This window comes from Setaria viridis, chromosome 8 (assembly GCF_005286985.2).
Source record: "Setaria viridis chromosome 8, Setaria_viridis_v4.0, whole genome shotgun sequence".
NCBI lineage: Eukaryota > Viridiplantae > Streptophyta > Magnoliopsida > Poales > Poaceae > Setaria > Setaria viridis.
In genome coordinates, this window is record NC_048270.2 from 3,078,139 (window position 1) to 3,089,432 (window position 11,294).

Sequence of the window (11,294 nt, forward strand, 5' to 3'; positions counted from 1 at the left end):
ACACTACATGTGGTTTTTTTGTTAGCTGATATTTTGAATCGCTCAAGGCATAAATTTTTGCATTGTGTGCTAGCTCCTTTATGGAATCTTTAATAAAAGAATCGTCGAAGTCGATTTCATATTTATTGTTTGTATTCGAAATTTTGAACTACCGTAGCATCAGTACAGATATAATAACGTGTTTTCTGAAAAAAAAAAACAAAATAGACAAATAAAAATGGGGCATTCCGAGAATTGAACTCGGGACCTCTCGCACCCTAAGCGAGAATCATACCACTAGACCAAATGCCCTTGTTGAAATTTCCTTACTTTAAAAACAATTTAACCTTTGTGGCCCCATCATTTTCCAGTGCCATTCGACCTCCCCGCAACCGTTTCGTCTCCTCAGGTCTCGCCGCCGGCGAGCCGTTTCTCCTCACTCGCTCTAGATCTGCGCGGAACCGGCAATGCGAGGCTTCTTTGAGGCGAGGATGACTTCCCAAACGGCCAAGACGATTTCAGGCGCAGGGGAGGTGACCGCCGCTGCCCAGCAAAGCGTGGTGAGCTTCTTGCTGAGCCCGAGTAAATTTCAGAAGGGGGAAGTTTCTTGTGAGGAGCACTGGAGCAGCATTTGATGAAATTGCGGTTGCAAATGGGATGTATATGGAGTTTTCGGAAGTAGGGAGCGCAATCGAATCCCTGCCCTGCGCAACACAGGTAATCTCCTGTCATCGCTCACAACTGTAGATCTTCGTCCTCCTTGGATATATGATGTTCATAAGACGGATGTCACATTGACATTGCATAAACAGACTTTATCCTACCAGCAATTGTTTGTCAATCCCATAGCATGTGCTTTTTTTTCTTTTTCTTGCGGCATGATGCAGTACATGATGTGTTTACTTTACCTTATGTGCCAAATCCAAAGATTAATTCATGTTACAGTTTTGAGAAATCCATAGCTAGGAGCTTCAGACATGAATATAGACATATAGTACAGTGCCATCATTTTTCTCTTCTTCCGGAAACTGAAATGCGGCTGCATCACAACCTTTACTTGTTCAACTCAATTTTAATTGTGTAAGGATTCAATTATATGTGTAGTCTTTCTATTAATGAATTCCTTTCAGATTGTCAAGAGATCCTTTTATCATGGATCTTGTTATGGATGGTTGGGACATGCCAGCGCGCGGCTCCATGAGGTGGGATAGTTCATGCTAAACTTGAAAGTAGGTACCTAAATCAGAGTCAATGCTCCTTTTACTAACAACAGAAAATAGGACACCCGCTGGGCAGGTTGTTTTGCCTGAAATAATTGTAACATGACAGCAAAAGTATATCCTTAAAGAATTCAGACGCATATGCATAGTGTCGTGGATCATGTTACAGGTAACTTTCAACAAACACCAGTTACATAGCTTCATTTGCTTGCACCTCACTGAATTGAATATGAGCATCCAGGAGCAGCAAATGGCCCTAAAAAGAGAAAATGGTTTGACTGTACAAGTGGAATCTAATTATATGCCATTTGAAGAGAACTAGCTAGTGTGCTCTAACAAGGAGAACTGCAGGTTTTGCTTCCAACAAGAATTATAATATATGTGTGGTGGATCATGCTGTATATAGAAGAGACATCCCAACAAGAATGCACGAGGACTCAGATGCAGGTGCAACCATCAGAAGTTGATAACCCTAATTGGCATATTGTTAGAAGGTGACAGCTGTTCCTTCTACAAATACTCCGTTGCATATCTTGCATCACATTTCTTTTGCTTGTGCTTGCCAATCTGGATTTTAAGTCAAGCAACATGTGTATGCCGTGCAGCCAATAGCTGAGGCATCACATGTTTTTAGCTCACTCATTGATATCTGTTTCTGTAACAAGATGAAACAATATCAACTTGCCTTGGAGACAGATGGTTATGCAGCTGAAGAAAAATGCTCCAGTAGTCTATCATTGACGACTAACAAAGCATGACTGAGATTCTTTGTCCAATGGGCTTGGCATTGACATTGCTTCTGGTTTTTGCCTGTAATAGGGTACTCGGTGGTTCAGCACCAGCAGAGTATTGTTCTTCTCTTATCTTCCATCTTATACAGAATTATATCATCACGCAGCCTTGACTGCAAACATGGCTAGTCATCAGAGGACGAGTTTGCCTTCTAAGCCTTTCTCCACTGAGGCCAAAGGAGCAAAAGAGCTGCAGAACTTCGAGGCCTGCATCTCTTCCTCATGCGCTTCCATCGACACAATGTGTGATGGTTTGAAGATACTTGGAGGCATCTATACATGCATAGAGGAAGTCATATCCCTGCCCAGCAATCAAACTGCCGTCTCCATGCCCCAGCAAAGGAAAATGGTGGAGGAGCTGGAATAGTTGTACTGCTGATTGATCTCTGCAATGTGATACAAGAAAATTTAGCAGAGGTGAAGATGATTATCCAGGAGCTGCAAACATGTTTAGAGGGAGGACATGATGTATCTATTCAGCTCAAAATTGTGTGTTTTGTGCATATGGTGAAGAAGGCAACTTCTGAAGGCTGCAGACTGACCAGGCTACTTTCAGAAGCCAGAGATGGCTATCTCTCTACTTGAATCCACATCGGGTCTCTTGCCAAACAATATTGTCACCACCGATGCAAGTAATTGGTCTTTTGTCTCCAAGAGATTCCGAAAAGGAAAGGTTGGCTGCAAGGAGGAACAGTTCTGACTTGCGAGCATGGAGCGCACCATGGGAGATGAGAATGGTGCTGAGTTTCTGTTCAGGAGATTGATCCAGAGCAGGGTTTATCTCCTAAACATTCTTAGCGCATCCTCCTTTTAAAGGAACTGTCAAACCTCTAGTTTGTACATAAATTGAATAGTTGAAGAAGAAAAGTTTTAAACATGTCCCCACTATGATTTCTGATTTCAGCAAAACTTGCCAGCTGGGATTTCAATTAGCTGAATGTTATTCTAATTTAGTTTATATCAGGTACATGATGGATATAACTATATAAGGAACTATAAATGAGATAAAATTCCCCTAAAAAGGCTGAAACATGAAGTGTGTCAGTCAAGAACTCAAGATAGACTTTTCCTTCGAATTTCTTTAAGAAATAATCACTTACGTAGGCAAACATTGGTTTACTAATTGTCTTTTAGCTGTGTGTTTACACAGCCAAGCACTACTTTGATCTTTGAAATGGCCATGTTACCTCACAGCAATTGACAATAGGCCATGTGATAATACATTGTAGCTCATAAGTCATAATTAGCCTGACTAGTATGCACATGCACGGTTTTATTGTATATATCAATAGGTGCGCAAGAACTAGACATAGTCAAGTCACTTCCTCACATGCTATCAACAGGTCAGATCTTTGCAATAGAGACAGTGTGCAATAGTCCCTAATATTTTATTTGGTTCGGATCATATTCAACTTACTGATCCCTTTGTGATGATCTTGTCTCTGGCAGATGAAACTTGCCAGCAATATGAGTGTTGAACACGGTTATGGAGGTTGAGCATTGTACTCGTTTATGGAGGCTTAGTCGTCTTTACCTGTTGCTAACAACTTGTCAATTTGTTCAAGTCTGTTGTTCAAAATGTTGCCCTCAGGAATCTAGCCCATCCTATAGCCTAGAATGATGGATTGGCAATGCTAAGTATTAGTGATTGTTGCCTTATCCCATAAATTTAGCAAGAAGATGGTAGTTTTTTTTAGGGGCCAAGCTGGTAATTATCTACTTTAACTTTTATTGATCCATGATCTTCTATGTCCCATGTTAAGATCCATGAACTCATGTTCTCTTTTTCACATGAAAAAAAGAGACATTTTGAATAGTTTCTGCAAATCCTGTATGCTCTAATTTGATTTGAGACTGAAAATGTATCCATCAACTGAGCTCGTCCATCAAAAGAAAAGGCAGGAACAATTGTTAAGAATTGCAACGCATGTGTGGCAGTTTGTGTTGCATATAGCAGGGACATGCCAACAATGTTGCACGAGGGTTGAGAGCAGGTGCAATGCAACTATAAGATACTGAATATTCTTTCAACTGACAAATCAGTTAGACAGTTACATAATTGGCATTCCTTTTCTTCTGCAGTGCTCTGCTTGAGATTTGCTGATCTGTATTATATTTCAGTTAAGCACTCATGCGAATGCTTGGCAATCCATGTTCAAGACAACAGCATGATTTGATAGGACTAATTTATCCGTTAATCTGATTCATCATATTTGGGATTAATTGTTACTAATTTGTTAACAACTGTGATGTATAGGCAGAGTATGGTGCTCAAGACAACAGATGCACGGCAGTACTGCCTCATAAGGATTGAGATGCAGGTCAGCATGTGGAACTGTCAGAAGTTGAGGATCAGTTAACAGCTGTTTGAAGGTGAAATCAGCTGGTCACTCAACAAATACATATCCTTCACATGTCAGATTTAATTTCCTTCTGTTTGTAGCTTGCCAACCTGGACTTTGAGTCACCTGCTCCGCTGCTCGTGCATATGACTTGCAACCAATTGCTTGAGACAACACATGCTGTTAGGGTCAGTTATTGGTGTTTGTTGCACTGAACAGAACCGATGATTATGCCACAGCACGGGAGCTACTCATTATTGAGAATAGATGGAAGATGGTGGTTGGGGTGGCTTGCCAATTGCATTCTGCTTCCTGACTATAAATATAGTGCATCACAAGGGCTGAGCACAAACAAAACAGAGCCCTCCTTTGTCTTCCATTCTATACAGAAAACAGAAGTACCTCATCACATCATCCACTACTGATATGGCTTGCCATCAAAGGTCTACGAGTTTGCCCTCTTTGCCTTACTCCACTGAGCTCAATGTGGAGCAGGACCTGCAGACCCTGAAAATGCACATCTCTTCGCCTTCTGCAACCATTGGCACAGCGTGCGATGGCTTGAGGAGGCTTGGTGATGTCTACAGCTGCATAGAGGAGATGATGTGCTTGCCCAGCAACCAAGCCTTGACCCGGGAAAGGAAGACAATAGAGGAAGAACTTGACAGGTCCCTTGCACTGATCGATCTCAGCAACACCATGCAAGAGAGCTTGGCAGAGCTGAAGACAAGCGTCCAGGAGCTGCGTCTGGTTCTTAAGAGGGGAGACGATGCGTCTGTCCAGCTCAAGATTGAGTCTTTCATCCGTCTGGCAAAGAAGTCGCAGAAGCCTTTGAAGAAGATGGGCAGCAAAGCTACTGCTGAAGGTTGCAGTTGCAGGCTGGTCATGCTGCTGACTGAAGCCAGAGAGACGGCTGTCTCTCTACTTGAATCTATGTCGCAGTTCTTGCCGAAGCAAATTGGCAGCCCCGGTGGCAGCAAATGGTCTCTCGTCTCCAGGAAGTTCCAGAAAATGAAGGTTGCTTGTGAGGAGCGGCAGTTGCAGGCGCTTGAGCGCAGCATAGGAGATCTTGAAGATGGGATTGAGTTTCTGTTCAGGAGGTTGATTCAAAGCAGGGTTGCTCTCCTGAACATTCTTAGCTCATAGATACTTCTGATCATATGCTAGTCTCCAATTTGATTGTATATGAGCTCAGTTGTATATAAAATTGATTGATTGCAGTCAGTTTTGATCATATATGTTTGTGGTATCATATCAATAAATCATGCAGCAAAGGATGATCCTGGAATCTCATCTCAGTCTAGATTCATGCTGTGTTCATACTTTCATACTTACCATTCAAAATTAAGATGCTCATTGATTTTATGTTAAACCCTCTAGTGCCTTGACACCACGTTAGATCTGCTCAGATGTGGGTTTCACCAGAGTCAACTGTCTCTTGGTTAGCTAGTTGTTTGATTTCCCCACCATGTTTTAACTTTTCGACTTGCATAGATTTGTTTTTTGTGCATAAGCATGCAGCTCAAATGCTAGTAATAGCAGCAAATGACTGCCAGACTTCATACTTCAGGTCATTTTATAACTAGATGTTCTAGAAATTTCAGAATAGTTGAATCATGGCATACAACCTCTACATTCGAGATATCTGCACCTGGAGTAGGAAAAAAAATTCTAAACGAAGCAGATGATGCATGTAGAGCCAAAAAAAGGCGCAAACTACATACAGAAACATATTTTTAGCTAGACACTGCTCAAAGCATGATAAATCTAGTTTAGGGCCGCATAAATGCACAGTAAGATATCGATTTCAATTTTAGTTCGATACATCATACAGTTAAGGACTATCTACTTTAATCCTGGGCATCAACAAATTCGAAGCTAAGCTGGATCATGATTGTAAAGCTTTACAGGCCCGGGACGACAAGGCCAAACAGCTTGGGTTGGGAAACTTCAGATGAAATTGTATGGGGCTTCCTTTGATCACTGGTGTTGGTCTCAGTGCCAATGCCATGGACAGCGCGGTTGGCTCTCAGATGACGGAGTGATATGCTTTTAAACGATAGGTACCGTCCTTTTATTTCACTCGTTGGTAGGAGCAACTCCAGCAATAACCCCTACTCTAACAATACGGCGCCGCTCCCTCACCCATGCCGTCCTCCCCCGTGCCAGATCCGACACAGGAGGAGAGGGGTGACACGGCAAGCCTGTGCGGTGGCGCAGAGGAGGGAGGGGGGGGCAAGGCGGCGGTCCCGTGCAATGGAGCAAGAGGAGCAAGGCGGCGGCGGCGGTGCTTGTTCCGGCTTGGCGTGCGTAGAGGAAACGACCAACGACAAAAGAGGAGGGTCCCTACACGCGCGCGGAAGATGGGGCTAAGAGGAGAAAAGTAGGTCCTCCTTGGAGTAGGGACCCAGCTAGGAACCCTACTGGAGCGATTTTTTTTTTACCTTGGAGTGAGTTTTTTTTGCTCTTAGAGTAACTCCAAAAGTTCCTAAAAAATTTTTCCCCCGAAACGAGGTATCATAGACTATGTTAAAAAAAATTAACCAAAAATATATAAGCCCATAGCAGATAGCTAAAAATTACCCCAATAATTGAAAACCAGCCATGTCATCGTATTGGTAGGATCCGATCCGTTGCTTTTTTTTTTCCACCACCGTGACCAGAGCTCCCTCGCGTAGCGATCTCCAGCAGCGCCGCGATTTTCCTCCATCCGTCAAAATCAGTCGCCGAGCTAGCGGAGAGTGGTCGGCGATCTGGTACCAGGAGCACGCCACGAGCGGGTGCGGTGGCGTGGTCTCCCCTCGGGCCGCCCGGTGGCGCAGCAGCGCGCGACGGAGTTGAGGATGATGTTTGAGACGTGGACGCCGGTGAGGGCGTGAGCATCAACCGGGGGTCGCTTGTCCTTCTCACCGTGGAAACATGAGAAACTCCCGCACCATCCAGAAAACATGAGAAGCTCCCGCAGCATCCAGAATCCCGGTTTGGGGAGGAACGAGATCCGCACCATCCAGAATCCCGCACCATCCAGAAGGGGCCGGCGGGGGCAGAGGGGTTGGGCGCCTCGGCGGGGTGGAACCCGAAGAACGTGCGGGTGCCGAGGATCGACGGGGGCTGGAGCGCATGCAGGCGGCGGAGGGAGGAGTGGCCGGTGATAACGCGGCGGAACGCGGGGCAGGAAGCGCAGGTGCGGTCGAAATCGGCGAGGGTGGGGAGGCGGATCAGGATGTCGGCGAGGGGCAGTTCTCCCGCCGCCGCTATTGCGAATGCGGGGCCAAGCGCGGGTGAGACGCGGCCCGCGGGAAGCGGGATTGGGGAACCCAGGTCGTCACGAAAATACGCGGGGTGAGCAGCGTTTTTTCCGCGTCTGCCAATCTAATTTTTTAGGAAGTTTTAGATAGGTTATTGAAGTTTTTTTTTTCCTAAAAAATATTAGGGTAAGATTAACAGTAAGTAGGAGTTTTGCTGAAGTTATTCTAAGCCTACAACTAGGAAGGGTACGGGCAAACTCAGTTGTCCATATTTTTTGAGTAGAGACTCAAGTAGGGGCTTCGCTAGAGTTGGCTTCACTAGAGTTGCTATAAGCCTGCCACTAGTAGGTATGGGCAAACCCACTTGGTTCCTACTTTTTGAGTAGGGATTCAAGTAGGAGCTTTGCTGAAGTTGTTCTAAGCCTGCCATTAGGGAGGTTATGGACAAACCTATCCTTGTTCACACCCAAATCTAAATAATTATTATCCACTCATTACCCTCCCCAATCTCATCCATATCCAATGGATAATTAAATTTAGACTACATGTATATACATATCCAATTGATTAATTGTACCCTTCCATTTCTAATGGGTACATAATTTTTCACCCATACCCTCCCATTTGAAGTGGGTGTGGAATTGAGGAGAGGGTATAGATACCAGTGACGAGCCTACTCGTTGGGTTTCTAATTTGCAAACTTTTACATGGGTATCATGTTTGCTTTACTTTGACAGATATGTCATTCTGGCGTACTAAAATCATGGAAAACTGCCCCACGATCATGAAGTATGAACTTTGCATAACCCGCTGAGCTAACTTTTCAAAAACTAAATAAAAAAAATACGGTCGTTCACTCTAATCACACCAGATACCCAACGAGTGAAATAAAAGGATGAACATGTACAATTTACTCTACAAAACGGTAAAATTTAAATACCTTAACTGTTCAGAGATATAATAGTTTTTTTAATGAACCGTACGAGATAGTATGGGATTCTATTGATATAGCAGAAAAAAATACAAAACTACAACCCTAGGAGGCCATAGGCAGGACAAAGAAAAGAAAGAAAAATAAACACCGCTAAACCTTACCGGTTGGATTGGGACATCAACGCGGTCGTACCATTTCATTAAAACAGCGGCAGTAGAGCACACTACAACACTTGACTCGCAAAAAACGCAGGGCGAAGCCTTTATCACGGCACCCCCGACAGTCTCCAGATGTGACTCCACGTTGACAAGGAACCGAGAGAAACAGACCGCACCGCACCGAGAAGACCACCACCAAGCAGGACCCTTCAATGTAGTGACTTTGCTGCCTCGTCGTACAGCAACATTGGCACTACAGTTCTGAGAGGATCCTAGACGCCTACCCCCTGCCGATTTCTGAAGCAGCTTATTGATATTGCTGGTCTGTCGGCCGAGAGGCCGATGGAAATGACATTTGTACCGAAGATTTTGGGGTGTGAACTCCTGGAGGCACCCCATAACCAGCGGATGGATCTAGATCAGCAGGTACACTCGTCGTCCCCCACTGCGCCGTCGTCATCACCGGTGGTTGCACGGAAGGGACAGGTGTAGGGTGGAGCGGTACTTGCGATTGGAAAGATGGGGTACCGCTATAACCCAGGGGCAACATGGCGTTGTACCCCCCGATATGCATGTGCATCGGCTGTGGAGCCGATTGGAGCGTGTTGGGTGCTGCCAAAAAGTCTCTGGCCGGTGTGCTGATAGGAGGTGCGTAAGCTTGTCCTTGATATCCCTGTGGCACACCATTGGCCATAGAGCTGATGACGGTGTTGTACACCGTGTGAGTCATCACCTTGGACTGATCGATCATAGCCTGGTAAACAGACAGCTGGATCATCTCGGACATCTTCCCCGAGTCCTCGACGATGGTGATCTGGCGAGGAGTTGGAAGAGCGCTCTTTTTGATAGGCTCCCGCTTCTGGTATGACTGTAGGATTGCAGGCATGCCTTCTTGTAGTCTTCCATAGCCTTTGCCAACTCATCCCTCTGGTCGTCCTTGAGATCTGCCTCGGTGACTTCAATGACGTTGTCTTCCGAGATTTCAGCAGCCTTTGACATGTTGGATCTTGTTTCTGTCGCACCAGGCGTGCCAAAAGTGTGTTGACACTAAAACTCGGACGATGACTCTCAGCGTTGGACACACGATCCGGGAGAATCTGCTTAGCTCCTGTTTGGGTTATCGTCCTAGTGCGGTTCGCACGGCGTGCCAGTAAATCTGACATGTTGATTGACAAGGAAAGAAAAGTATTAAATTCCAAGGTTTTGATCGGCTAAAGTTCCGATCTATTTCAAAGGACGTATCAGCGAATCGGCCGAATTAGCATAGAGATGACCGACTATGAAATAGCCGATGATCACGTAGCAATTGTAAAAGAAATTACTGGAGTAATCTAAACAATGCTACGGAGACAACACTTGGAACGGATCTAATCGGCTATATGATGATAAATAAAAATATTAATAAAACTGACAGTTTGTGACTCAAGCTGGATAACTGGTGATAAAACTAAAATAACAGGTAAAACCTATAATTCTAGATATAACAGGTAAAACCTATAATTCTAGTAAATATCGATAACTAGTGAATAAATCTAAACGAAACAATAGCGATGCGCCCGAAGTTAAAACTTAGATATTACTCGATATGCGGAACTTACAAATTGGCCGGAGATCGTAGGTATTTGGTGAAGTCGCCGACTTGAAAATAAAGCTACGTGGAAAACTAGATTTGTATTGATGATGGTTGTGTTGTTTTACGAGCCTTACAAGACACCTATTTTATCACTAATTTAAAAATAACAAATATTTACATACGATACAACCTGCATCGGAGTCGATCACTATTTTTCTATGGGCCAATCTTTATCTTCATCTGGTCACCGTCTTGGCCCATTTTAGGCCCACACCGCTCCGGCTCCTAATCGGTCAGTCTTCATTGACTCCCTCAGCTAACCGGCCGAAACACTGTAGCTCTGTCGGCCGATTCCCTCAACCGTAGCTTCTTGCTTATCCGCATCGGCCACTTTCCTCTCTTTGACGCTGACCCTAACACGTGTCAAAAATCGGCGTCAATAGGTACTAAAGGGATCCCCTTTAGTATCGAATTACCAGTACCGGTTGCGAATTACCAGTACCGGTTGCGAAAACGGTACGTTACCAACCGGTACTATATAAAGCTGTTTTTCCTAGTAGCGTAAAAAAATATTGTAGTAGTACGTTGGGATCAGCACAGCGTGCCCGATCGAGCAGGCAAACTGCAGCAGCACAAGGTGAGTCGAAGTCTCCATCTTTGTCTTTGAGATGGCACGCTGCATCCGAGCTAGAGTGTCTCGATCTCGATCGTCTTCACATGGCCGCCGTATAGGCACCACGCACCAGCGTCGTGCAGCGGTGCTTGGACCAGTTACCTGCAGTGTGATGCGTGCGCCGATGGGCTTTTATTCCGTGCCGAGCATGCGATATACCTGAGAAAGCGGATCTGCAGTTTTTATGCGATATACCTGAGAAGGCGTATTGGCGGGTGTGCCGCTTTCCACTCGAAACAGGCGCGGGGTGCGTCGATGCGGCAGGCGCAGACAGCCCCGATCGAGTTTGAGCTCGACGCAGACCCCGGGCGCCTACGGCCTACCCCAGAACACCACGTCGGCGACGATGCCGTCATGCAGGGCAGTGCTCTGCCTC

At 45.1% G+C, this 11,294-nt stretch overlaps 1 protein-coding gene and 1 non-coding gene across 2 annotated transcripts; one reads left to right on the forward strand and one right to left on the reverse strand.

Annotated features, from left to right (window-relative positions):
- Positions 1-219: 219 nt before the first annotated feature.
- On the reverse strand, positions 220-291 carry TRNAP-AGG (transfer RNA proline (anticodon AGG)). Its single transcript has one exon. It is a non-coding gene; the product is annotated as a tRNA-Pro (tRNA).
- Positions 292-4,230: 3,939 nt separating this feature from the next.
- Positions 4,231-5,630, forward strand: LOC117866274 (uncharacterized). Its single transcript, XM_072295735.1, has 2 exons — positions 4,231-4,363; positions 4,434-5,630. Exon 2 carries the CDS (start codon positions 4,759-4,761, stop codon positions 5,476-5,478), a length of 720 nt encoding a protein of 239 aa, XP_072151836.1. The 5' UTR covers positions 4,231-4,363; positions 4,434-4,758; the 3' UTR covers positions 5,479-5,630.
- The last annotated feature ends 5,664 nt before the right edge of the window (positions 5,631-11,294 follow it).

Bases quoted from the DNA above. Each gene is read 5' to 3' on its own strand.
- LOC117866274 (XM_072295735.1), top strand. From the start codon at position 4,759: ATGGCTTGCCATCAAAGGTCTACGAGTTTGCCCTCTTTGCCTTACTCC.